The sequence below is a fragment of the Drosophila ficusphila genome, unplaced genomic scaffold (genome assembly GCF_018152265.1).
Source record: "Drosophila ficusphila isolate 14025-0441.05 unplaced genomic scaffold, ASM1815226v1 contig_414, whole genome shotgun sequence".
Taxonomy (NCBI): Eukaryota; Metazoa; Arthropoda; class Insecta; order Diptera; family Drosophilidae; genus Drosophila; species Drosophila ficusphila.
In genome coordinates this window covers 13,997,276-14,022,139 of record NW_025064328.1, presented here as the reverse complement: position 1 = coordinate 14,022,139, position 24,864 = coordinate 13,997,276, and the positions used below count along the sequence as shown (strand labels likewise).

At 52.7% G+C, this 24,864-nt stretch overlaps 9 protein-coding genes across 9 annotated transcripts; 4 read left to right on the top strand and 5 right to left on the bottom strand.

Moving 5' to 3' along the window:
• The first annotated feature begins 280 nt into the window (after nt 1-280).
• LOC108090851 lies at nt 281-3,182 on the top strand. The gene is made up of 3 exons (XM_017189726.2): nt 281-1,752; nt 1,816-2,609; nt 2,677-3,182. Exons 1-3 carry the CDS (start codon nt 396-398, stop codon nt 2,725-2,727), a joined length of 2,202 nt encoding a protein of 733 aa, XP_017045215.2. The 5' UTR covers nt 281-395; the 3' UTR covers nt 2,728-3,182.
• A 299-nt stretch (nt 3,183-3,481) lies between these two features.
• Nucleotides 3,482-6,642, top strand: LOC108090779. Its single transcript, XM_017189626.2, has 4 exons — nt 3,482-3,647; nt 4,690-4,988; nt 5,050-5,388; nt 5,737-6,642. The coding sequence occupies exons 1-4, from the start codon at nt 3,627-3,629 to the stop codon at nt 6,365-6,367; spliced, it is 1,290 nt and encodes a 429-aa protein (XP_017045115.1). The 5' UTR covers nt 3,482-3,626; the 3' UTR covers nt 6,368-6,642.
• A 198-nt stretch (nt 6,643-6,840) lies between these two features.
• LOC108090780 (suppressor APC domain-containing protein 2) lies at nt 6,841-8,801 on the top strand. Its single transcript, XM_017189627.2, has 3 exons — nt 6,841-7,045; nt 7,462-8,325; nt 8,383-8,801. Exons 2-3 carry the CDS (start codon nt 7,477-7,479, stop codon nt 8,716-8,718), a joined length of 1,185 nt encoding a protein of 394 aa, XP_017045116.1. The 5' UTR covers nt 6,841-7,045; nt 7,462-7,476; the 3' UTR covers nt 8,719-8,801.
• LOC108090784 lies at nt 8,738-9,314 on the bottom strand. The gene is given in 3 exon segments (XM_017189630.1): nt 8,738-8,995; nt 8,997-9,149; nt 9,211-9,314. Coding segments are annotated over 2 exon segments (363 nt in total). The 5' UTR covers nt 9,211-9,314; the 3' UTR covers nt 8,738-8,785.
• A 107-nt stretch (nt 9,315-9,421) lies between these two features.
• On the top strand, nt 9,422-10,945 carry LOC108090781 (neuralized-like protein 2). Its single transcript, XM_017189628.2, has 3 exons — nt 9,422-9,964; nt 10,020-10,325; nt 10,384-10,945. Exons 1-3 carry the CDS (start codon nt 9,427-9,429, stop codon nt 10,497-10,499), a joined length of 960 nt encoding a protein of 319 aa, XP_017045117.1. The 5' UTR covers nt 9,422-9,426; the 3' UTR covers nt 10,500-10,945.
• A 4-nt stretch (nt 10,946-10,949) lies between these two features.
• LOC108090783 (glutathione S-transferase 1) lies at nt 10,950-12,701 on the bottom strand. The gene is made up of 3 exons (XM_017189629.2): nt 12,586-12,701; nt 11,673-11,783; nt 10,950-11,605 (listed from the first exon to the last, which is right to left on the bottom strand). Exons 2-3 carry the CDS (start codon nt 11,765-11,767, stop codon nt 11,029-11,031), a joined length of 672 nt encoding a protein of 223 aa, XP_017045118.1. The 5' UTR covers nt 11,768-11,783; nt 12,586-12,701; the 3' UTR covers nt 10,950-11,028.
• A 121-nt stretch (nt 12,702-12,822) lies between these two features.
• Nucleotides 12,823-19,739, bottom strand: LOC108090778 (epidermal growth factor receptor substrate 15-like 1). The gene is given in 13 exon segments (XM_017189622.2): nt 12,823-13,827; nt 13,887-14,538; nt 16,205-16,273; nt 16,334-16,522; nt 16,580-17,017; nt 17,073-17,270; nt 17,415-17,477; nt 17,685-17,774; nt 17,835-18,156; nt 18,216-18,507; nt 18,510-18,984; nt 19,045-19,281; nt 19,372-19,739. Coding segments are annotated over 13 exon segments (3,744 nt in total). The 5' UTR covers nt 19,438-19,739; the 3' UTR covers nt 12,823-13,174.
• Nucleotides 19,740-19,868: 129 nt separating this feature from the next.
• LOC108090777 (histone-lysine N-methyltransferase eggless) lies at nt 19,869-24,284 on the bottom strand. Its single transcript, XM_017189621.2, is given in 9 exon segments — nt 19,869-20,123; nt 20,183-20,884; nt 20,946-21,047; nt 21,049-21,711; nt 21,768-22,273; nt 22,340-22,595; nt 22,652-22,941; nt 23,004-23,121; nt 23,177-24,284. Coding segments are annotated over 9 exon segments (3,723 nt in total). The 5' UTR covers nt 24,056-24,284; the 3' UTR covers nt 19,869-19,916.
• Nucleotides 24,285-24,397: 113 nt separating this feature from the next.
• LOC108090695 (larval cuticle protein 9) lies at nt 24,398-24,784 on the bottom strand. The gene is made up of 2 exons (XM_017189478.1): nt 24,758-24,784; nt 24,398-24,702 (listed from the first exon to the last, which is right to left on the bottom strand). The coding sequence occupies exons 1-2, from the start codon at nt 24,767-24,769 to the stop codon at nt 24,436-24,438; spliced, it is 279 nt and encodes a 92-aa protein (XP_017044967.1). The 5' UTR covers nt 24,770-24,784; the 3' UTR covers nt 24,398-24,435.
• Nucleotides 24,785-24,864: the final 80 nt, after the last annotated feature.

Sequence of the window (24,864 nt, the reverse complement as noted above, 5' to 3'; positions counted from 1 at the left end):
CCAGTTCCGCTCCTCGCTCACCTGCCCGCGCTGCGAGAAGCAGTCCAACACCTTCGACCCCTTCCACTGCATCTCCGTTCAGCTGCCGCAGCTCACCCAGCAGACGATCTTCGTCACGGTGGTCTACATGAAGCAGCTGCCGCGCCAGGTGCGGATGGGCCTGCGTGTGCCGGCCGGATCGCCCATAGTGGCCCTTCGCGAGCAGCTGCAGACGGACACGGGCATCCAGGGGTCGCGCATGGTGCTGGTGGACCTGAACGCCGAGGGTTTCTCCCGCGTCTTCTACGACACCCAGCCCGTGGAGACGCTGGCCAGCATCGAGACCATCTTCTGCATCGAGGTGCCGGAGGCGACGCCCCCTCCCAAGGCCACCACCCCGCCAGAGGGGGAGGGACATGGCCGCTCCCGCTGCAGTTGCTCCTGCCACTGCCACTGCTCCTGCAGCCACGCAATCGCAGGCGGACCTGCTGCTGCTGGTGGCCAACGTGTACCGAGCGAAGGATGGCAAGGACATAACCCGATTCGGAGCCCCCTTCAGCATGAAGGCGCCGCGCGACTGCTCCTACCAGGACCTGCAGAAGCGGATGCTGCGCGAGATGGCGCCGCTGCTCAAGCCCGAGGTCTTCTCCTACGCCACGCCCCCGGCCGAGATGTTCCGCATACGGCTGCAGGACCCCTCCGCCGACCCGGACACCTACCTGGAACAGGTGGAGCACCCGCTGCTCACCGAGATGATCGACATGGCGCTCTCCGTGCTCTCCTCCGAGGCGGGGCCGCAGCACATCAAGCTCCTGCTGGAGTGGAGCGCCCCCGAGGAGCACTTCGTTGGCAAGCAGCAGGAGGCGGAGGAGGCCGTTGTCGAGCACGAGAGCGTGGCGCGGCTGAGCGCCAGCAAGCCGAGCGACACCGCCTCGCTGACCCTCGAGCAGTGCCTGGAGCACTACACCAAGGCGGAGACCCTGAGTGCCGAGGACGCCTGGCGCTGCCCGCACTGCCAGCAGTACCTGCCCGTGGTGAAGACGCTCGGCCTGTGGTCGCTGCCGGACATCCTCGTGGTGCACTTCAAGCGCTTCCGCCAGCACCAGTCGAAGGGGCCGCAGGCGGCCAAGCTGACCACCATGGTCAAGTTCCCGCTCACCGCCTTCGACATGTCGCCCCACTTGGCCCGCGGTGTCCACGAGAGCGCGAGCAGCTCGCTGGGCATGGGCGCTGCGGCTGGGATGGGACTCGGACTCGGGCTCGGGCTCAGCGCGAACCCCTGGAAGCGGGCCCGCTCCGGCGACTCGCGCTCCTCCACGCTCAACTCGCGCTGCGAGCCGAAGGACACGCGCTACGACCTGTACGCAGTGTGCTACCATCAGGGCGACACCCTGGAGACGGGCCACTACACGGCCGCCTGCAAGAACCCCTACGACCGCCAGTGGTACAAGTTCGACGACCAGCGCGTGAGCAAGGTGCCCGAGGACGACATCGAGCAGGACATCATCAACAACGAGGCCTACATGCTCTTTTACCAGCGACGTAGTGTTGATGCCGGCGAGTGCTCCGGATCCAGCTCCAACTCGGGTGACCACTGGGTATCGCGCATCGCCCCGGCACCATCGTCCTCCGCCTCCTCAACCTCCGGAAAGGAGAAGGAGCCGGCCAAGTTGGATACCAGCGAGACCACAGAGTCTCCGGCGACAGCGGTGGCAGAGAAGGCTCAATCCAAGCCAGTCGACATACCCAAAATCTGTCAGGAGGAGGACCAAGGTAAGGCCAACCGAACTTAGCGATCTGCCGAGCAGGTAAATCTCAGCCGTTCGTCTCTTTCAGCTGCCGAGGAACCCAAAACCGGGGATCTGGAGAAACCGCCTGTTACCCACGAGCTCAACATTGAGGAGCTGGCCTATGCCGATGCCGACGTGGACACCAGTTTAAGTGAGACCAGCAAGACGGAGAAACCGCCAGCGACTAAAGATGGACCGGAGAAGACCGCTGCAGAGGAAGCTACGCCCATATTTGCCATGGATGAAGACTGCACTGAGCTGGGGCCTGAGAAGGAGGTAGAGCCCGTTAAGGACGAAACCGACCTCCCGGAAGCCACACCAGAAGGACAGCCATCCACAGAGGTCAAGACCAATGGCCATGCGAGCCCCTCGTCGAGCTCCTCCTCCTCGGAAAGCTCGCTCTCGTCGCGCTCCTCGCCAAGATCACTGAGTACTTCAGTGACGTCCACTTTGCAGAGCAAAATCAACGGCCACGTGGCCGCCGCTCCGGCTGTGCTCAATGGAAATGGAAACGGAAACGGAAACACGCCCCAGCTCTCGTCCAGCCTGCAGCTCTCGCGGCAGGTGCTGCACAACCACAACTGGCACGGATCCAGGAGCAGCGTGTCGGCGGTGGAGAACGCCACGCACCACCAACAACAGCAGACGGCGGCCAGCCTGAACCTGCGGCACTCCTTCTCCACCAGCTCCAACTACACGGAGACCCTGTCGTCGCTGCTGCGCAAGTCGGCGAACACCTGCAGCAAGGACACGCTGCTGTTCATTGACCAGCAGAGTCACCACCACACGGCGGGTCTGATCGAGGACGACGACGAATCATACATGGGCCGGTCCCTTTGGGTGAGTGAAATCAGCAGCCGAACCTCCGGAATAGCTTGAACTAAGTGCCTTAATTCGAATGTTGCAGATATCCCCCGTGACGCCACACAAACTTATCACTGTTTCGCCCAAGAATTAGACGCGACGCAATATTCAGGTGCGAAGGCCGCATGGGCACAGAGAAGGAGAACCGAAAATGAAAGCGAAACCGAAACCGAAACAAGAACATACACAAACGCACTATAGCCATAAGCCTAAAGTTTACTTTATATGATATTTCTAAGCCGGAGCTACCGAGCGAAAAGCATTATGAAGATGTTATACAACTCTGTTTACTTTAAGATAATGTACTCATATATACGATAGTTGCAATATTACTTTATGAATAATGTATTCTACATGTAGAAGAAAAGCATTACACCAAACAATATATTAATAACGGATGTTTGAGAACTCTGCCACACTGTTTTCTGGAGAGAAGGAACTTTATTACGGTGTAAAACGTTCAATGTATTCGGAAATAAACGTGAAGTTGTTGGATATAAAATACGATTTTGAAGCGACAAAATAAAATCTAAAGAGCACTTTTGGTAAGGGGTTAATTTGTTAATTGAAAAGTCTAATAACACTATATTATTAGTGGTTTTTCGGTTTTAATAACGACTTATTTAAAATAGTTTTGAAACTATAGTCATCAGTCGATGGGAAGAGTTTGGTTGCTCGCTTGGGACACGTCTTTCCAAGAGTTTTCAGCCCGAAAGTATGCCTCTGGGTGGAAAGCCATCTGCAAGCTTGGCTCTCTTGGAGCACGCCAAACTCAAGGTAAAGCTTTCTTTCTTTCCACTTTCTCATGCTCTTGCTAGTTGACCGGGCAGGAGGTTCAACGTTTGCAGCGCCTCGGCCAAAGAATCAGTTCAGTCGCTGCACTTGACGCGCCAGGTTCTGTTTTCCCCACTGCGGATCGAAAGTCGCCAAAGAAGAAACCCAAGCCGAAGAGCCGAGACCAAGAACCGTCCACAAAACAAGCGATCGAGCGAGATGGATTATCGCTTAGTGCTGGTATGTCATCATTACTGCCTACTGCTTACTGCTCATTGCTGTCTACTGATTGACGACATCTGCGGCAAGTTCGTTGCCCAAGTCTTTTGTTTTGCAATGCGCTGACATTGGCGAGCCAAGCGCTCCCCCCGTTTACTGTTACCCAGTCGCTGGGAACCGCCCGATTCTGGAGCATGCTAATGAATTAAGCTAACTGTGGAGCAGCGCCCCGTTCCGTTCCGTTCCGCTCCGTTCTGGCCGCCTTCGGGTTCGCTCCTCTAACTTCTGGCTTTTTGGCCGGGTGCCGAGCAACTTTCCCGTTAGTCGTGTGGCACGCATATTGGGAACACACCGCCAACGGGTTCTGTTCTGGGCAGAACGACTGGCTGTTCAGCCTCCAATCCGCAATTGGGCTACCGATATTTACCTATGCAAATCGGACTGGCTCATGGCTCATGGCTCATGGCTCCGTTTCGGGCACTCTCTCGCAGGGCAAACGAGTTTCGGGCCCATTAGAAGGGAAAAAACAAAAGAACGAGCTCGGAAACTGACCCAATTTCAGGTTGCCCCGACCCGCATTCAAATCGCGCTGTGAACCGTGTCGCGAGCGGAGAAATTCCACAGCCTCTTGGCCCTGCATCCGCCCACCGAGCGCGCGGCCACCTGACCTGAATAGCTCTGGCAGAGTCCGAGGAACTTTTGGTTTCGTTGGGTCGCCGCTGCCCAGAATTTCAGGGAAAGTTCCCCCGAACAATTATGGTCAAGTGATCGGAGCAGAGAGATGCAAAAGTCGCGCCTCGGCTTCGGTTTGTTTATCTTCACCGAGACAGACAGAAACTTTCGCGCTTTCGCCAAACACAAAACCTCGAAAAGTGTCTTTCTGGCCGGGCCAAAAGATCTCGCTTTTTTCCCCGGACAATGCCGGCCATTCACGCTCGCCGAGTCTCGGAGCAATTAATTTGACTCCAGGCAAGCGCAACGCTTTGTTCCACCACCTCCACCTTCACCTTCACCTCCACATCCACCGTGACCGTCATTTGTCTTTTGTCTTGGCCCTTTGCAGAAAATTCTCAGCTTTCTGCTGCTGGCCCATTTGGGCTTCGGCCAGCCGCAGCAACAGTCGTCGGCGGACTACGGCGAGGAGCAGCCGCCGGAAGGCTACTACGCCTTCGTGGAGTCCCCGAACGCGGTGCCCCCGAAGGTCAGGCCGCCGCCCTACACCTTCGTGAACGCGGAGTGCAAGGACGTGGCCGCCGGTAAGAAGTCCGCCGTCTCCGTGCACAACATCTGCGGCGACCTGAACAAGGGCCAGATACCCAAGAATCCGCTGGGACAGAACGTGCTCGGGGAGCCCTATCCCTTGTAAGTGAAGTGCAGGCCTTGGGGCATCCTAAACATATCTATAAAAACTTGTCGCCCGCAGTGAACTCATCCGGAACCAGACGCTCAAGTTCCTCTCGAAGACCCTGCCCGTGCTCAAGGCCGACGACACCCTGCCCAAGGTCACCCAGATCATCCGCGACGACCCCGTGGAGCAGCTGGACAGCAACAACATCGACCGGCCCTACCCGGCGGGAGGAGCCACCCGCGTGCGCCGCAGCCTGCCGGAGGGTGTGGAGTCCACCGACGGCCAGTACAGCTACTTCGACCCCGCCCTGGACGAGGAGGAGCGGCACAGCCAGCAGCAGAGGGAGCCCACTCTACAGCAGCGAAGGGCCGCCGAGGAGAGGAAGCCGCGCAAATTCTGCGACGGCGGTGGAGTGTAAGTTCATTGCTTTAACCAGAGGGAAGAGTAGTAATTTAAGAGCGGGGGTTAAGGAGGTCAACTTCTCTAAGCGTGCATCATCGCAAACAAAATATTTAACAGCCCGAAAAAGAAAACTAGGTTGCCATTTCACTTTCCTTATGGTAAGCCATATAAATATTAATATGGCAAAACTCCATTAATTAAAACCGGAATTCCAATTCTAAGATGAGGGGATTAACAATGGTTGAATAGTTATTCGCCTTCTTCCAGCTCCATCAGCTTCAACTCCTTATTCAATTAAAAATTAGAAAGCTCCACCCTTCTGAAATTAACCCCCAATTTAAATCCGAAATTATCCCACAGATTCTGCACCTTGTACAGGGCCATCCAGGGCGACACCGGGGGATCCGGCGCTGCGACGCCCACTGCGGAGCGTCGCGAGGAGGTGGGCCCCATCCGGTACGAGGGTCCGCCCACCCCGTGCCCCGCCAAGGTGGAGTACGCCACCCCCGTCTTCGCCAAGAACTACCAGGGTGCCTGGCGCTACGTGGTGCAGATTCCCTACGAGGGCTACTTCACCCAGACGGTGGAGGTGACGCGCTGCATCCAGGCACGCTGCCACTACTTGGACGGCGGCTGCCTGTCGTCCCCGCGCTGGGTGAGCCTGCTGGTGGCCGAGATCTTCTACCCGAATGCGGAGGACACGGTGCCCACCAGCTCGACCACCACGCAGGCGCCCTCGGTGCAGGACTTCCAGGCCTACCAGCAGTACCTACAGAAGCGGGCTGGCGTCGCCACCGCCTCCGACGGCACCTCCTCCGGATCATCCGCCGCCTCGGCCTCTGCGGACGCCCACTGTGATGGACACGACGAGCTGGGCTGCTTCCAGGTGCGTCTCTACTACGACTGGTTCCTCATCCCGGGCTCCTGCAAGTGCTGGCGTCCGGACTACTTCGCCAAGTACGTGCGCCGGAAGTCGGTGGCCGACTTGTGAGCACTTGGTGCTCCTTGGAACGGACTCCGAGCGAGACCCCTAGCATACGATCAAATCCTAGCACTTAGTGGAACCCAACTTTGAGACGAAAGGCTCATTCTAGTAATCCATACAAGGGGCGCCGCAGCCCATTGGATCACGCAGAGTTTGCAGTTCGCGCAGCAGATACCAGATACACCTACCAGATACATAATTAACCTAGGCGATTAGCTCCTCTTCCGACTGATTAAGCCAAGCGCAATGCATTTCTACTAATAAATACGTTTCTACACAAATCTCGTGAGAGGGACTCTGTCGATGGGTTGGCTGGTTGGCTGTGGCCTAGGCTGTGTGTTGTGTGTGTTGGCCTCCTGGCGCTCTCCGACTTGCGTCTGTGTGGGTAGCCGCTGAAAGATCCACCGAAAAAGCACAGAAACCAGTCGCGCAAGTTGCGCATGCGTGCGAGACTCGGGCCGAAAACCTCAAGTCGCGCCTCTAGTGTGCAGTCAATATAACCAGTTGGTTGGGTTTGGGTGTTTCGGCCTGGCAAACGCGCCAAGCTGCATTGTGTACACAGAGAATAGGTGCAGATCTTGCGCAGAAGCCTTGACGAACGGCCTCAAAAGGCTGCCAGAAGAGCCGCACGGAAGAACTGGATTGTGCTTTCATCTCAGGAGTCAGCAATTACGTATAGCCTAGGTAAGTCAAGAAATCGGAGGGCAAACTCTTTGTTTATAAACAAATGATGTGACAAAGCCAAGCTGTAGCAAAAGTTTATACATAATTGCCCAATAACTTTGATAGTTTACCTTTTCAAAAAAATGGTGCAAAACCTAAAATAAAATTGGTGGCTTAATTTAACCAGGCAGTTTAAATATTTCTTAAAAACCAAAATGTCCAAAAGGATGTGATAACAAAAACAACAAACGACCCCACTCGAGTCGTGGGTCTTCGTTATGTATTTTCTATTTCAAAAATGTCGGAAATTTTGAGCGTGCCAAATTCACACATTCCGTTTTGAGTCACCCATGCAAATGAGTTCGCATGAATATTCAGTTATGCATTGGGACCAAGCGTGGGACGATCTGTAATCCCAGCCACTTTCCATCTTGCAGCATCGGCAGAAGAAGATGCTCCGCCAGAACACCAGCATCAGTTTGCTGAACCTCAGCACCGGCGATGGAGCAGGCAATCTCGGCCAGACGCAGTCCCAGTCCCTGGACATGGACGCCCTGCCCAAGCAGTTTGTCTTGTCAATGAAGAAGCTCTTCGATATTCTGGACGACAAGCAAAGCGGCTACGTTCGCTTCATGGACATCGAGAAGGGCTGGCAGGACGACGGATCCAAGGGCCTGCCACGTGGGGTGCTGGACTCGCTGCGTCGCGTGACTCCCAGCAGCGGACTGCTCTCCTTCGAACGCTTCTGCGCCGGTCTGAAGTTATGCCTGCTACGCAACCAGCAGCAGGCAGTCGGAGACTTAAAGACGCGGCCTCGTTCCCAGGTGAACATCGCTCCGGAGTTCAGTTCGCCGGCGCCCCCGCCCAAGCCGCCACGACAGGTGACCACGACCTCGCCTCCCCTGGGAAAGGCGGACATACGAAATGCTTTGCAAAACTGGCAACTGAACCTAATGGCGGACTCCGGAAAGCCCAAGCTTCCGCAGACAAGAGAGCAGTTGGAGCACCGTGGCTCAGCGGACGGCGGTTCCTCATCCACCTCCGCCTCGGCCACCGACTGGAGCATGGCAGTCCTTCCCGCTTTGCCCAAGAAGTCCAGCAAGCGCAGGGAGTCCCGCAGGCACACCCTCCAACACGGCATTGACTACAATATGTTGAAGCGATTGAAGCAGCTGGAGGAGCAACGGGAGCTGCTTCTTTTCGGATTGGACGGCGTAGAGAAGGCGCGCGACTGGTATATGCAGCAAGTGCTTAACGTCCAGGAGCAAATCAAGTATTTTGGCCGCTTGGGAACCAGATCCGTAAGCATTCCACAGTGCAACTTTGAAATATTTGTTCTAATTCTGACTTCTTTACAGGAACAGTGGTCTGAACTTCAGCAGGAGCGTCTAAACTTCCAACGGGCCCGGGTCCTAGAGGCAAATAGAAGTCTTCAGACCTTGGCAGACACCTGGGAGCATGGCGGCTACCCACTACACATCAACCTAGCTCTGCCAACGCCGGCTGTTCCAAAACCAAGGCAAATGTCCGATCTTTTAAGCCGAGTACGAGACAAGCCGCTTCTATCGGACCTTTACGAGCCACAGCACTCCCATTCGCAATTCCTGCGTGCCATCTCTAACTTTGGACTTAGCCAGCCCTCGCCCGTGAGCCAATCCTCCGCTGGATTGGGAGACGCCGATGTGGTCTACTGAGAATTGAACCGTTGTTGCATTTTACTTTGTAAATAGTATATTATTAAAAGACTCAAAGGACTCTAAGCTAGAGAGGATTGGGGTAGCGGCGCATGTACTTATTGAGCTGCTTGTAGTTGAGGTTGGTGCCCGGCTGTACAATACCCTGGTTGACGGTCTTCTTGGCCTCGAACTTGCGGTCCATGTAGCACTTGTAGCAGTTCTGGAACTGGCTAATCTCCTTGTGGCAGTACTTCTCCACGAACTCGTTGTCCTTTAGGCAGGCGAAGAGCACCCCCCATTTCCTGCAGGCAGGCCACATCCGCTCCGGAGTCCGCCTTCCCGCTCACGGTGTTCTTTAGACGCAGCGGTAAAATCTCCTGGAAGGGCACGTCCTTCTCGCTCTGCGGCGCTCGGCCGCGGGCGGCAAAAAGGGCTCCGGGTACTCGCATCTAGAATACTTTGGGTAAGCAGCTGCCAGGTTTTCAGTCAAAATTATATATTTTTACTTACCTCGTAATTTCTAACTTGTCTGCCCAAACAGCTGTTCCAGGGTTACGTCACGAACGCTGCCCAACACTGAACGGCGTCCCTCTCGGCGAATGGCACTATTGCGCGCTGTCTGCCATTTACCAACCCTAGTCGCCGAACAACAAACCGAAATTGAGGAAAATATACACAAAAGGTAAATAAGCAACCTGCGGGCACGCCAGGATCACTGAACACCCCATGGAAGCAGTCGATGAGAGTGACCAGGCGGTGGAGGCGGGCCCTCTCCGCGGTTATCCCAGAGCAACCGACGCCGTCGAGCAGGAGGACCCGGATCTGGAGCAGGACCGCAACCGGGACCTACCCCTGGGACTGTGGGAGGGCGTCGCTGCCGTAAGCAGTCGCAAGCGACAGCTGAGCCGCTTCCACCCGTACCACGGCTCCAACATCCAGCTGGGTGACGACGCCACCGTCGCCTACCGCAGAGCCAGCTTCGCCGACGCCCTCACCTTCTCGGAGCGCCCGTTGGCGCCGGGCGATATTTTCTTGGTGGAGATCGAAAAGATAGAACGCGGCTGGTCGGGCCACATGCGCCTGGGCCTGACAGAACTGGCGCCCAATGTGATTCGCACTAGCAGCGAGGGACTTCCCCACTTCGCGCTGCCCGACCTCGCCAACCTGGGTAACAGTTGGATCTACCCCATCTCAAAGTTCGAGATGAACCAGCGCCAAGAGGCCAACGATATCATTGAGCCGGAGACGGATGAAGAGCCACACAGTACGTACGGTTGAGCTTTCGAACACGTTTGTATTGTATAGTCTATCTTTGCCAGGAAACCTTCTGGGCGATGCCACGCATGTTAGGACGCCTCGCGGCCTGCTACCAAAGAGACTTCTTCGCCCGGCGATGGGCAATGGCAACGACTCGGACATATTGCTCACGGACCGGGGCTCTCGCATCGGCATCATATACGTGCCCACGGTCCATAGTGCCTCGAAGGGCGAACTGCACTTCATCATCAACGGGGTGGATCGTGGCCCCGTTTCACGTGACATTCCGCTCAACAGAGCGCCTCTTTTCGTGGTTATCGACGTGTATGGCACCACTAAGCAGATCAGGATCATCCAGCTGGAGGGCAGTAAGTGGCATTATTCGAAATAGTCTCTAGCACCTCATCTAACCCTCTGTCTGTGCAGTTCTTTCCCTGCAAAGCGCCTGCCGCAACGTCATCCTGGAGAACTTTTCGGAGGACGTGATTACCGAGCTGCCGTTACCGGAGAGCATCAAAAGATTCCTGCTGCGCCGCGATTAGAGCCTATTAGCTCTATGCAATAGGGCCCAGTGTGTGTGAATGAGAGCTGCGTGTGTGAGGAAGTGTGCATGAGCCTGGGTCGTGATAGTCTGTTTACCTATATATTTTTACGCGCCTGCAGCGCTGGTGAAGTGCCCGTTCATTGACCTTTATATTTGTACGTTCTGTAGATATATTTTGTACTTTGGTTTGAGTTACCAGTTCAATACACACCCTGCCGGAACGCTTCTATGTTGAGAAACATAATCCTCGCTAGCGTTTGTGTTTGTATCACCCAGTGTTAGAGGAAGGTCACCAAGGGATGCGTCCCTCCTGACAGCCCTGCCTTTTAGCGTTTCGGTCCCCGAGGCGATTTCCGTTTCCATTACCGTCTAAGTAATATTGTTGCTAAATGTAAGTTAAGTCCACGTAATAAAGGATCGATTAAAGTCGCTATAACTGCTGAATTCGTCCTGTGAACTAAGTTATTTATTCAAGACATATGTGTATAGAGTGTGTGTATACAAAACAAAAATGAAAGACCAGCCGCCTACTTGCCGCGGTTCTCCGCCAGCTTGGCCTTGAATATGGCCTTCAGCTCATCGGCGCCCTCACCGTTCACCGCCTGGTAGTCGGGCAGCTCCTCGAGGCGCTTCAGCCAAGCGTTCAACTTCGGGAACTTAAACTCGTCGATTGGGGCAACATCGTTGACCGAGGTCACGGTGGCCACCGCGCAGAAGTCGGCGATGGTCAGGTCGCTGCCACATAAATAGGGCTGCTCCTTGAGGAATCCCTCCAAGATCTCCCAGCACTTCTGAATGTAGGCGATCTTGTCGATGGAGCAATCCGTGGACCCGTAGTACAGAATCGGCTCGTAGAGGAAGCGCAGGCGGGCAAACAGGTGGCCAGAGTCCAGATGGAGCCGGGCATCTACGTTGGCGCGCTGCACCAGATCCTTGGGGTAAAGCTGCTGCTGATCCTGGCCGTACTTTTCCACCAGGTAGGCGCAGATGGCATGCGAGTCGATGATCGTGGCCTCGCCGTCGATCAGCGTTGGGATTGTGTGCTGGGGGTTCAGCTTGAGGAATTCTGGCGTCAGATGCTCACCCTTCAGCAGGTTAATTGGCCTGGTTTCGGACGGAGACACTTGTTAATTGAGTAAAGTGGCACGGTGTGCGGATGGTGGGAACCTACCGCAGTTCAAGGTCGAGTCCGATCGCCTTGGCCGTGAGAAGAACCGCACGGGATGGGGGGCTCAGGGTGGCGTAATACAGAGCTGGTTTCGGCATGGTGGAATCTCTAAATCTAGGGGATAAGATAATCAAAGTTTTTATACCAACTAATTCATAATCTTTTATTAGTTAATAGTTTTTAGGTTTCTTACAAAAGGGTTCGTACAAGAAATATGTAATCATTAGCTTTTAATTTTCAAATCCTAATCTTTCTATTGCAATACAAATATACATATCTCGAAAATTAGAAGGTAGATACATAAACCCCACATTTTTGTAAGTCTTTACTTTTTTTTAAAGAATTCATAAAGGAGGAAGCTGTATCGGGGTCCTCAGCTAGACTAAACTTGGCACTCTATTTAATGAACCCAAAAGCAACCCTCGCTCTGGCAGTGCCCCAACAAGCGATCTGATATAAGCTCAGGGCACTGCTAACCGCACTCACACCACTCCAATGCCATTACCCATACCCGCAAACAGCCGCAAGCACTACTGAATCCGTGTCGCACCCACAGCAATATCAGATAACCCCGCATCTACAGCGCGATAACTTGCGACTTATCAGAGCACTCAACATGGCAACAACACAACGAAGGATTTTACTAGGGGCTAACGTCGCCCCTCCTATTCCGCCTTCCCAACTGTTGGCGACTTGAAAATTAAGTTTAAAAAATAAATGTAATTAGCGGCACATACACATACAGATCGCGCCCCCTACAGTGTGCGTGTATGTGTTTACAATCGCCGGCAAATTGTTTTTATAGTGCCAATGCAGCAATTTGTGAGCGCTTGTGTTGGTTTGTTTTTATAGGGGGGCTGATTTTGCGCAGCGCGTTGAGATTAGTTTACACACACATGCTCCACTCGCAACTCACACTGTTCCGTGACCACTGGCAACAAACAACAAACTATATTGGCTTTATATAGAACTGGCGAGCGAACGTCTCCTCCGAAGTCCAAACGCGATCTGAATCGCGAACGAGAAACTATATAGAGGCTCCACTGGCTCTGCCAGTAGCTCTGCTGAGAACCAATTTGCAAAGGTGTGGGTGAGAGTGGGGCCGCTCTATGGCCGCTCTCTGCTTCTCTCTTCGTTTCCCATAACCATGATGTTATTTCATACGTTTATTCATAGGGATTTGGTACAGGTTAAATCGTAATTTGTTTATGCTCTACGAGTATGTGGTTACGCGAAATTATATATAACTGTATATAGCTTGTAATACCAGCTGCGGCTCCGTTGGAATTCTCTATTCGCCGGGATCCTTGAGCACTAGGAGTACGGAGTAAATACCGTGGGGTGTCGTATAGTCCAGCCCCACGGCGTCTTGATCGAAACGGAAACAAAGCACTAACACTAAAGATCGGATCGAGTGCGAATAGAGGGAACATTGCATGTGTCATTAGAGTTTTCGTGGTTTAATCACAATTATCTGCTTGCACCTTTCGAAAAGGTAATCTTAGCTAGTTGTCCAGCACGCTGCGCTTCAGCGCCTCCTCCAGATCCGCGTCGAAGCTCTCCGGCTTCGAGTAGTCCGCCGCGAACTTGTCCTTGGCAGGGTCCTTGCCTAAATCCTTCTTGGCCAGCTGCCCGTTCTGCTTCTCCTTGCTTGCCTCGAACGAGGAGTTCCCGAAGTCGCTGGAGAAGTTGTGGGCCTCGAAAGCCTCGAACTTGGCGAAGTTCGGGGTCATCTTGAAGTGATCTTCGAAGTTGTCGTTGAAGGCGTCGAACACCTTGGACGTTTGATCGGTGGGCTTGACAACCTCAGTGGAAAGCGATGAGTGTTGGCCGGCACCGAAGTTGTCATTAAATGCATCGAAGAAGGAATCGTTGAGTTTCGTGTTGTTAGTGGTTGTGGTCGCTGCTCCAGGTCCATGTCTTCCCGTGGTGGCTAGGCTAGTTGCGAAGTCGTCGAAATCAGCGAATGCATCCTGCGCCTTTTGGTGGTTCGGCTTGGTGTTCGAGTGGTGTGAGGAATTTGAGAGGTGCGATAGCGCCGGACTCGGGTTTAAGTTGAAGGCGTCAAACTGCTGCAGCAGGTCGTGGTTTAGGGGCGTAGTCGCCTTGGGCTTACTGCTGTTGTTATTCGCGATGTTGCCTGCAGTTTTTATCTCGTCTGTGGGATAAGGTACTGAGTTAGAAGGGTTGATCCATGTTTTGCATGGTCTTACATACCATCCGAACTAAAGTCCTCAGCAAAGCTCTTCTTCTGATCCGCTCTCTTAGCTCCAGCTAGCTCCTCGTCCTCGTCGTCGGCAAAAGGGTCCTTGATGCTGAAGGGGTCTTCGTAGCGGTAGTCCTTGAAGGGATCGTCCTTAAAGTCGGTTGGTCCAGTGATAACGTTTGCAGTCGGCGTCTTCTGGCTGACGTTCGCTCCAAAGGCATCGAAAACGCCAGACTTTGGCACCAATCCCGACGCGCCCGGATTCTGCAGCGGTGTATTGGAACGCGACAAATGCTGGTTATTTGAGCTGGGGGCGGTGGTGATGGTGGTGCTACTGGGGAGAACTCCTCCCGCTCCCGCTACTAATCCCGCTGGTGACGCAGAGAGAGACGCTAATACCGGGGATGGGGCTGCTGGTGTGGATGACGATGTCGGGAGCAAGGGCTGCAGTGTGGGGGCGGTGGATGTCGTGGAGGTTGAAAGCGTGGGATTGGGTGTGCTGGCCGCCTTGTTTCGAATCTGGCCGGGATCATCAAACAGCGAGAAGCTGTCGAGCAGCGATGACCCACTGGAGACCGACGCTGGAATCGGGGGCGGCAGGGAAAGCGGGGGCAGGGACAGGGGCGTGGTCGTGGGCGTAGGTGTGCTTGGAATGTTGTGGAGCTGTGTGGGTGCGTCGTGTCGTGGGGAAATAGAAGTGAAACGAAACAAAATTAAATTAAAACGGAATCAAATTAAGCGGAATAAAGTGGGTAACGCAAGGGGTAGAAACCGAAATCAAACAAGGTCAACTAAAGCGTTTAAGCAGCCACGTATGACGAAGCGTTTTATGTGTAAGGGTCGTCCCCAGAACCCAGATAAGACCCGATGGGACTCGCGGTCCCGCCGTAGAAGAACTTCGATGGGCGCTCAAGTTGAATGATGTCGAACATAGATATTTTTTATTAATAATGCAAAACGTTGTGTCTGTTACATTTTTGTATCGGTTAGGCTGGGGCTTCTCTAAAGTTTTCTCTATAAGTATGTATTTATGCACGGAACATGTGTTCCCGGTAAATGAATGCACGGAAGCTTATTAGTTTCGGTGAGGGGTTCGTACGTGTGTGGCTATAATAATCAAGGTCTGACAAATATATATATATGAGTACTTTAATATAGTTGAGTGGGAAAGAGCTCCCAGCCCAATCGCGAATGGCTGGCTAGACTGTGGCGCGCTCCTAACGGGGAACACTACACCGCCCTATAAGCTGACGGGAAATGGTTCTGGTAAATAGTAGTGGGCAGTCCCGTTCTGGAGTCCGATTGCCCTCGCCCGCGGGTAAAACTCAAACTTTCGCGGCAGTTACATCGATATTTAAATGCCCGTGGAGCTCGAGTGTAAAATTATGGTAATATAGAATATAGTACGGCTGTATAATTGCTTAAAACTTTAGTATTCGCATATGCAGAAATAACAAACAACTTGTATTAAATTCCTTACAGAGTTCTCTCCCCACAAAAACTATCCGGGTTAATACACTGTCTTTCAAACGATTTGAGGTGAACCCATAATAGTAATAATAGTAGGCTAATACGATACTGCACAGCTTCGGGGATCGAACGGTTAAGACTCTAGGGTTTCCTTCCGCCTGCAGCTTGCTTTGGTTTTGTGACTACATTTATAACACGATACGTAACGCTTGAAATTGGTTTGAGTTTGGTTGAGTTTCGATTGAATTGATTTAGTACATTTAGCTAATTAGGCATGAACGATAATGCGCGTCCTCTAGATATTATACCATGCACCGTGACTGATATATGTACGTTAATATGCTGCTGCAAGTAGCTTTGTACGCTCAAATTGATTTGTTTCGTTATGCTGCTAGAGGAGGCCATTCATTAACTGAGTATGTGTGTTAGTACTGGTATATATCGTATATAGAATGGGTTATCTTAAGATGTTCACTGAAAGTAGAGAATTGCAGAGATGAGAGACCAAACGGTTAGTTTCAAACGGGCAGCACCAAGGCAGAAGCTACGGGATGTGTGGTTTCGGGTTGTGAGGTGATCTGGGTGGGGTTTATCCGGAAGTTTTAGTTTTAATGGCGAACCAAACTGCTACAAACCAAATGCGAGTGGGAAAATCAAAATACTCAAGTTCTACGTTATTAAAGTGTGCATCAAATCAAAGCGGTTTATTTCTACAAAACTTAAAAGGTGTTAGTTAAACGTAAAACCAAGTATTACTGCCGCAACGTCGGCTAGCTATATACAACATACTGAATGGTGCGGGTGCGGGGCGCATGCATTACCACCGATCCCAGCGGACACTGAATTGTGGGGTACCAACCTTATTGTCAAAGTCGTCGAAGTCGGCGAAACCTCCGCCGCCGCCGCCGCCTCCGAAACCACTTGTGGGCTGTGTGACAAAGGTTAGGTTAGGATAATTCGACGGGACGGTGTTTCCTATTCGGCTTACCTGGGCTGCCCGTGGTGGCGCTGGCCGCGGAGGCGGCACCTTGGACTTCTTTGGCGGCAATGCTGGACTAGGAGACTCCGGTCTGGGCGGTGGACCCGACTTCTGGGTATTGGGACTAAGAACTTGACCCTGGCCAGTTGGCGCGTGCAGGGCGGCAAACGGATCGCTGCCGAAGTCGTCTTTTCCGGGCTGTTTATGTTGATCATTAATCGCAAAATCCCAGCTTCTGTAGGCAATTAATCTTACCTCTGGAGTGATGACACTGCTCTTGTTGGCTGCAAAGGCGTCCGAACCAAAAGGATCCCGCTGAGTCTGGCCGAATGCCGAGCCCGCTCCGCTTTGGCCGAAGGCATCGAATCCGCTGTCGAAGCCAGAGTTAAAGCTGTCATCGAAACCGGTGGAGATTGCCGGCTTACTGGTCTGCTGGCTAGAAAAGGGGTCATTTCCAAAACCGTTGGTGGCCTGGTTGGCCGCCCCACTGTTGTTCTCCTCGAAGGGGTCGTCCTTGGGCATCTGCACTTCCTTGGTCAGTGTCTTGCGCGCCTCGTCGAAGTCCGGTTCGATTTTCAGCTGGTACTCGGAGACCAGTTCGGCGTTTTGGTTCTCCATGGCGGCCCGACAGATGAGCAAGGCGTCGGTCATCTGGCGCTGCGTCTCCAACAGCTGGGTGACCATTGACCGGACCTTTAGAACCGGAAAACATCAATCCCTGGTTACCAAAGGTATTTGCAACTCTTACCGAGCTGATCTGCAATTGGGTGGCCTGCAGGTGATTGGTCAGCTTGGAGAGTTCGCGGTTGTTGCTGTCGTACTCCTTCTGCAGCGACGTCTCCTCGTCCTTGAGCTTCTGCAGCTCAGATCGCTTGGCGTTCAGTTCGCCCTCCTGCTCGTTAATGGTCTCCTCCTGCAAGTGGCACTGGTCACGTATCTTGGTCACCTGCAAGCAAGCGGATTTCGTTGTTTACAAAACGGCCACTGGATCCAGCACTTTGCACAACACTGAGGCCAAAACATAAATCACATGAACGAGTACAGAACACAAAGCTTTTATATACAGAAATCATGAGAAACTGAAACAAACCTGGTCGTTGGTGCGCGAAATATCAAGACTTACGCTGGCCAGCACGGCCGTATTGTGGCTAACCTTATGTGATCGTAATTGTGAGTGTAAGTGCATTCACCAGTTTAGTATGGGTTTAGCCAATTGTTAACAGAGTGTCGGGGGAACATAATAAAGAAAGGAAACCAAAGTTGGAATTTAAATTTAAATTAAAACTAAAACCCTAGAGCAAGCAAAGGTATTCAGTGGCGAATGAGCCAAAAGCACCCAAAAATTCATGCATATAACTACTTGAGCCTGCAGGTCGTCTAGCCGTTTCTGGGCCTCTCCTCGCTGGTTCTCCAGTTGCTTCAGGGTGGCGGTAAGAGTATCCAGTTCGCTCTGAGGGTGCAGATTGAAATTATTTTTCTGTTATTACAACACATAGTTGACTATATCCACCTGCAGACTGCGCACTTCGCCGTTCTTGATGCGCACATCAGCCTCCTTCTGGGCAATCTCCGTCTCCAGGACGCGACGCTCGCGGGCCAACTCCTCGATCTCCTTAGATATCATCTCCAGCTCCGGGTTCGAGTAGGTGGGCTTCACCTCCTGTGGCTGTAGATCAACTCCGGACACTGTGGCACGCATCGAGGGCGGCACCATATTGGCGCTCAGCACATGCGGCGGATCCACGCCGCGCTGCTTTCTCTCCACAAACCACATGGCCAGGGCGAACTGCTCCACAGTCAGCTTACCGGACTGATTGGTGTCACAGAGGGCCCTAAAATGCGAAAAGGTGTTACGAGGAACAGCTCCAACTTCGAAGAACAAAATGCCTACCAGATGTCCGCCAGACTGCGCTGTGGTATACCCGACTTAATAAAGATGTCCTTCACCTCTAGACCAGAAACCAGGCCATCCTTGTCCAGATCCGACTGACGGAAGATCTCCTCAAATCGTCTTAGCTCCGCCGGCGTGACCACCCAGTCGGCGTTCGCTGTCACCGACGGCGGAGCCCCGATGGGTATCAGCGGATCCGTCTGGATCAGGGGCTGGGAGCTGACTGCGCCCACTGGAGGAATGCGTGTCATGGGCGGCACGGCCACCGGGAGCGGTGGGATGGCCGCCGGGGAGCGATGTCCTTGGGGAAGTTTGCGACGAAGCCACCGTCCCCGAAGCCCTCGCCACTTGGAGCACGCGGCATGGCGGCGGCTGCCGGAGGCGGGGGCATGGCGGGCTTGGGTGGCAGACCGGCTCCTCCGGGCTTCCGCAACTCGGGCGGCAGCACACTGGGAATGGTGCGTTTTTGCAACGTCTGGTAGACCAGGTGCATGGCCACCACAAACTCGTGCCTGTCTAGGTTGCCGTCCTTGTCCTGGTCGGCGAGGTCCCAGATGGTGCCCAGAATGTTCATGGGCAACTTAGAGTCCATCAATACGCCCTTGACCTTGTTGCCCGGTAGCATTCCGTTGTGGGGGCTTAGCGACTCAAAGAGCTGCTCGTACTTGAGGCGGTCGATTACACCGATGGACCAGTCCCCGTTGGCCACTCCTCCGCTGGACACCGGTACCGTCTGAATGCGCGATGGCAGCGTTTTCGGCAGTTCACCCTGGTGATTAGATGGCATTGGTGAGTCTCCCGCTTTGGGCATAAGCGACTCGCTACTCACCACCTTAGGCGGGTTGGCAGTTTCCAGGTAGATGTTGTTCATGTTGGCCACCTGGCCCGCCTGCGAAAGCGACACCAGCTTGAGGGCCACGAAGAAGCCCGGCTTGTCTAGGAAGCCCTTGCCGCTTGGGTCGGACAGGTCCCAGATCTTGCTGAGCACAACGTCGCTGAGGCCCGACTTTTTGAGAAACTTGGCCGCCGTCATGGCCTCGATTGCCCCGGTGCCTTTGGGGTCAATCTGCAAAATCGATAGGGGGTGGGCTCATGGGTTGGATGGTCGGTGGATCGGTGGGTGGATACCCGCTAGGCAAGGGGGCGTGGTGCTTACCAGTTTGTAGTAGGCCTCGTAGACATGTATGTGCTTGCTGCACACCTTCGCGAAGTCCACATTCATGGTCTGGGATCAGGCCTCCACCCAATTCTGACTAGCAATGCGAAAACTCGTAAGCGCAAGCCTGTTATCACAAAATCGATTTTTCTTCCCACTGGCGGGGCGGATGTGTGCTCTAAATCAGCAATCGGCGGATTTCGCGCTACCTCGCACCTGTGCACCTGCGACGACGCTTGCGAGAGCCACTTACAGGTGAGCTGGATGCATTTTGGCCCCAGATTTAGCTGCTCTCGAATTTTTAAAACGCCTCGAATTTGCCTTTTTGTGTAGAGCTGGAAAAAACCGATGTTTTTCGATACTATTGATGTTTGGGAAGTGCACCATCGATAACTTTCAGTTGCAGTTCGGCAGAAAACGGTCCTCTTAAAAGCTGTAGTGACGCTACGCAACACTGTACAAACCGTTGATACCGATTAATATGAAACCATCGAATTTAAATCAACTTTTAATAGGGAAGTTTTACATTATGCTTAGAATTGAGTTTAAAGCAATCGAATTCGACAGTTAGGGGCTCCGCACTGGCAGTAAAGCACCTTGCCAGGCACCACGCCCACCTCGTAATTGTAGTTCCATGTCAGTTCGGTCCCGGAGCGGATGTGCGAGGCCGAGAAGAAGGCTACCCAGGGGAAGCGCAGGTCGTGAGTGTCCACAAAAACGTTCTGCACGAAGAGATTTGGGTTGCATGAGTGCTGCAAGGGAAGCAGAACGTCAACATTAAGAAACAATAGGATGTCACAATGCAACTAACATTGAAGTAGCGGCCCAAGTTGCCAGTGGTCTTCGCGTCCATAATGTAGGGCGCCTCATCCTTGCCAAAAAGCCTGCGCACCGAGTTCTCACGCACCGTCTCGTCCAGGTCCGCGTTCGGGTTGAAGTTAATCACCGCCCGCTCCTGCGAATCCAACTCGCTACTTTGCGTTGAGTTGCTCCTAGATGTGCGTTTGATTTTGCGCTGGTAGTGGTAATTGGGCCGGAAGTCGTCGTCGTCTTCAGCGTCGGGTCCACCGTTGTCCTCCTCTTGTTCCGGCTCCGAGTGCTCCACCTCCGACTCGTAGCCCTCCTTAAGTTGCTCCGCCACTTCAATGTAGTCCAGATCGGCGAAGTACTCGTCGCCTGCGTCCTGACCGCCTTCGTTGGCCATTGTCTCGGTGAGCAGGTGGCCGGCGTAGATGCAAATAAAGGCGCCTTTGGGGATGTCGTTTACGCAGCGCAGGCCCCAGCCCCGGTTCGAGGTCTTAAACACCTGCAGCTTCATCTCCAACGAAAACTGCACCACCCGGTTCAGGCAGTTCTTCTTGCACTTGCAGCGCGAGTTGCACTCGTAGATTCCGGTGGGCACGTGCTCGTGCAGCCGCTTGTACTGGTATCCGATCTCCTCGATAGGCTTCTTTGGATTGCAGTACCGTACGCCCGCCACGGTAAGCTGCCAGCAGGCACATTTCGACTTGTCCTAAGAAGGAAACGTGGTGGATCAGAGTGCTGATTAAAGCCATAGGTAATTATCAACTTACTGAGCAGTCGTCCTCGCAGTCGCAGCACACAAGGAACTCGTCGTCCAGGTTCAGATGGACGCCCTCGGTGGGAATGCGCTGTTTGGCGTAGGTGCACGGGGGGCGGCAACGTGTTGTCGTAGTAGTTGACCAGAGGAATGGCCATCTTTTCCTGACCTTTGGATATGTCCGAGTCCTTGACGATCGAGGGATCGATGGAGTACTCAGCCAGACTTTTCAGATCGGGCGTAAAATCAAAGTTGTCTACGTTCAGCACGTTGTCGGTGGCACGGAGATACATGTGCACCTCGGCCAAATTGCGCAAGGTCTTGCCACAGGGTCCTTTGTAGACCACGCGCTTCTTGGTCTTCCTGAAAATGATTAGGCGCTCCCAGCCGGAGAGCAGCGGCTTTGCCAGAGGACTGTAGCTATCTAGGCGGTGCACAATCTTGAAGAGACAGTTGGGGTTGCACTCGTGCCTCTTGTGCATTTTTGGAGGCAGATTGCGCTTAGCCGTGAAGTATACAACATGGCCCTTGGGCCTGTTCTCGTCGTCGACGTAGATGGTGGAGTTGTTAAGGTGGCGCACGGTACTGCCACTGTTACTGTTTCTGGTACTTCCAGGACCGCTGCGTTCACCGGGAGCAGTGACTGACGAGGAAGCGGGCGTGGCCGATGCCGCATTCTGCCCCGAGGAGCTGCTCTTTCGTGCAAAGGCTCGCATTTGTTGGTTGACCTGACTGCTGGATTCCATCTCCTTGGTGTAGCGAATGAAGGGCTCAGTGCGCTGCAAACACAGGGATTGATATTGGGTCTGATTGATCTGAATAATGAGATACTTACCCTTGGGACCCGCATCTGCTGCGCGTTTGCACTGTTCAGTGCGTTTTGGGTCTCCTTAAAAACCGGACCCAGTCGCAGGGAGCCCCTGTAGATCCATTCCGTGTGGTTCTTGTCCCCTTCAAATTGCATCAGCACCAGGCTGCAGTCAATGTCTATGACGCGGGCATACAACCAGGTACCGTTTGACTCGGTGCTCATGCTCTGGCCACGGGTGCACTGGACCATTGGCCGGTCCACGGAGTACTTTTCCACGTACTTTTGTATAAAGTCCCGAGAGCCGGCGTGTACGTCCTCCCACACCTTTTCGGAGGCCTGGCAAACGAGGCGAACATCCCGGTGCGGCACGTACTGCGTGTAGCCATCATCGTAGAATATAAGGTAGCGGTACCGATTGGCCTGCTTCAGCGGCTCGGCGATTATGCCCGGATAGAAGGCGCTTTGCACAACGCCCTTCTCCTTGCACCGTGAAAGGGTGGTTCCGTCGAAGTACGCTATGACGCGAGTGCCTTGAACAAAAGAAGAAGAAAATAAGTTAGCTGCTAGCTGGAAAACTTGATCCACCGGAAACTCACCAATAGTCAGGCGCACTGGCGGCGGCTCAAAGTAGGCAATGTGCTTGGCAGTCACTGTTTTAATCATTTGGTAGGGCGTGTTGAGGTACTTAATCTTGAAGCTTTTCATAGTGTTTCCGTTAATAGCGGTGCTCTCGGTGAACTCTATTACCTTGATGGAAACCCAGCTGGCGATGGCCTTGTTCTTCACCGCGTAGTACGTCTCACCCAATTGGATTGGTGGTCGAACTATTTCGCCAGCAGGCGGCACTTGGTGCTGGATTAAAATGAAAACATTAAAACAAGGGCCAGACTGCATTTTCACCGACTCACAGCATAGTCATTTACGCTCGGCACAATATCAAGGACCGGCAGGTGCTTGTGAACCACCGGGCAAGAATTGTACAGAGCGCAGTGCATCCTGTCTGCGGTGCTCTGAACCTTTTCAAGTTCTGCATCTGCCAATGCCATCTGGCGCTCAAGGCGGTCAGCTTTAGCTTGTAGAACAGTTTTTGACCAGGAGAGCTGGTTATTAATTTCCACCTTGTCCAGCACACCTTTAATAGCATCCTCCAGCTCATCCTCAATTAACCGCAGTTGGTCCCTGGTAAAATCGGATCTTTCTGTAAAAAAAAGATTAGGCTTAACGATTATCTTTATGGTAAGGGTATTTTAAGTGCAGAACCTGGCGGCTTCTCTTCCTCCTCATCATCGCTGCTGTCCAGGGCCACAAAATCGGCGTGATCCTGGTGAAAGTTTTTTAGAAGCAGCGGTTGCTTGGCTACCAGATGACCCGCATAGTCCTATTATAAAAGACACGTTATAAAAAGCCCTTCAAATATCTTACAGCTGTTTAACCTCATATAAGTCCATGGCGTTGTCGTGGCATTCCATGCAGAGAAACTGTTGCTTCGACGTCTTTCGAAGAACCTTGTAAAAGTTCAATGTAGCCATGTTGGCAATCACGAACTGTTTGTGGAGCCGCTTGCAGTTGCAGTTGACGCAGTCCTTGCCGTAAAAGATATCCCCATCGGACGGCAGATCGTCTAATTGCTCAACTTGTGCCTTTTGGTCAATGGCCTTTTCCAGCTCCACCTTAAGGATGTCTTCACTTTTGTCGATTTCCATGGGAGTTACGTTTTGGGCTGCCGCTTCTTTTGGTTTTTCATTGCTTTCTGTATCCTCAGAAATCCTTATTGCTGTTTTAAGGGAGTCCTCCTGATCTACATCCATGATAGAAATCTCTTTACGCAGCTCGTTTTGTTTTTGCTGCTCCTTGACTTCTGCATCTTTTTCGGGGGAACTCTCGGAGGTGGGACTGCTGATCAGTTCGATGCTGCTGTCTGCTAGCTCATCAGCCTCTTTTGCTCCTGTTTTTAGTGGTCTCTCAACGTTATCCCACTTTGGCTGATCCTCCACGGTGTCGTGTGAGGAGGGGGACTTAACCAGACCTGGACTCTCTATAAGCTCAACACTACTATCTGAATCAACCTCCAGGAGAGCCTTATCCGCAGCGTTGTCGGCAGCATTTTCTGGACCTTCATCGAACACTGGACTACTGGCAATGTCGATACAGATATTTTCCTCGGCCTTGTCTCTAGGTTTTTGCTCTTCCTTGTTAACCTCATCTGGCTTCTCTATGGTGACCTTTAATGGGCTGTTTGGAGGTGAGTTGCCCAGGGACAAGTCCTCCATTTCTACGTCAGCCGCAGCTTTGCATTCTTTTTCCTCCGGCATAGCGGAATCAACACAATTTTTTTTTCTCCCGCCGACGAGCCGGCATTCTGCACTTCTTCAGCGTTCAATTGCTGGACCCCCTCATTTGGGATTTCAGTGCCCTCTACACACTCCATTACTGCTGGCTTCGTTGCCATATTGTGTTTGACTGTAAGCTTATTAGTAAAGATACATTTTAGCAAACTAAACCAAGCGAAAATTCTTGTTGGTATTGTATACAATTCGGAAATAATTTTCCAACACTAATTTTTCTAGCAAACCAAAAAAGAACTGTCATTCGCGTAGAAATCACACAAAACCACAAATTTAACGGAAATTCATAGAGTTCGTTGCAGCAAAGGATTTTCATTTTATTTCGTGGTAAGAACATGGTTGTCTTTTTAAGCCTCGACGACCTTGGGATGGTAGCCGGTCTCATCGGCGGTGTAGACGACCTTCACAGTCTTGCCATTGGGGGCGACGTACTCGTATTCTCCGGAAACCACCCAGTTGTCGTGCTCCTTCAGAGCTCCAGACTGGACAGCACGAATGTGGTTGGATAGTTCATAGGCGTAGTTAAAGTCCAGCACGTTAACCTCGGCATCGCTCTTGAGAACATCAGCCTCCTCGTTGGCAAAAGCCAAGGCAACAAGGCAGGCAAGAACAATCTTATAAAACGTTATTAGAGAAAAAATATTCGAATTGTTTAATACAGCCACTTACCACGAACTTCATGGTTGAATAAGGGATGTGTGTGCTGATAGATTGCGAAAGAAATCTGACTACATGCATCCAAAAACTGTGCTTTTATAGCTCTTTCTTGACATTTT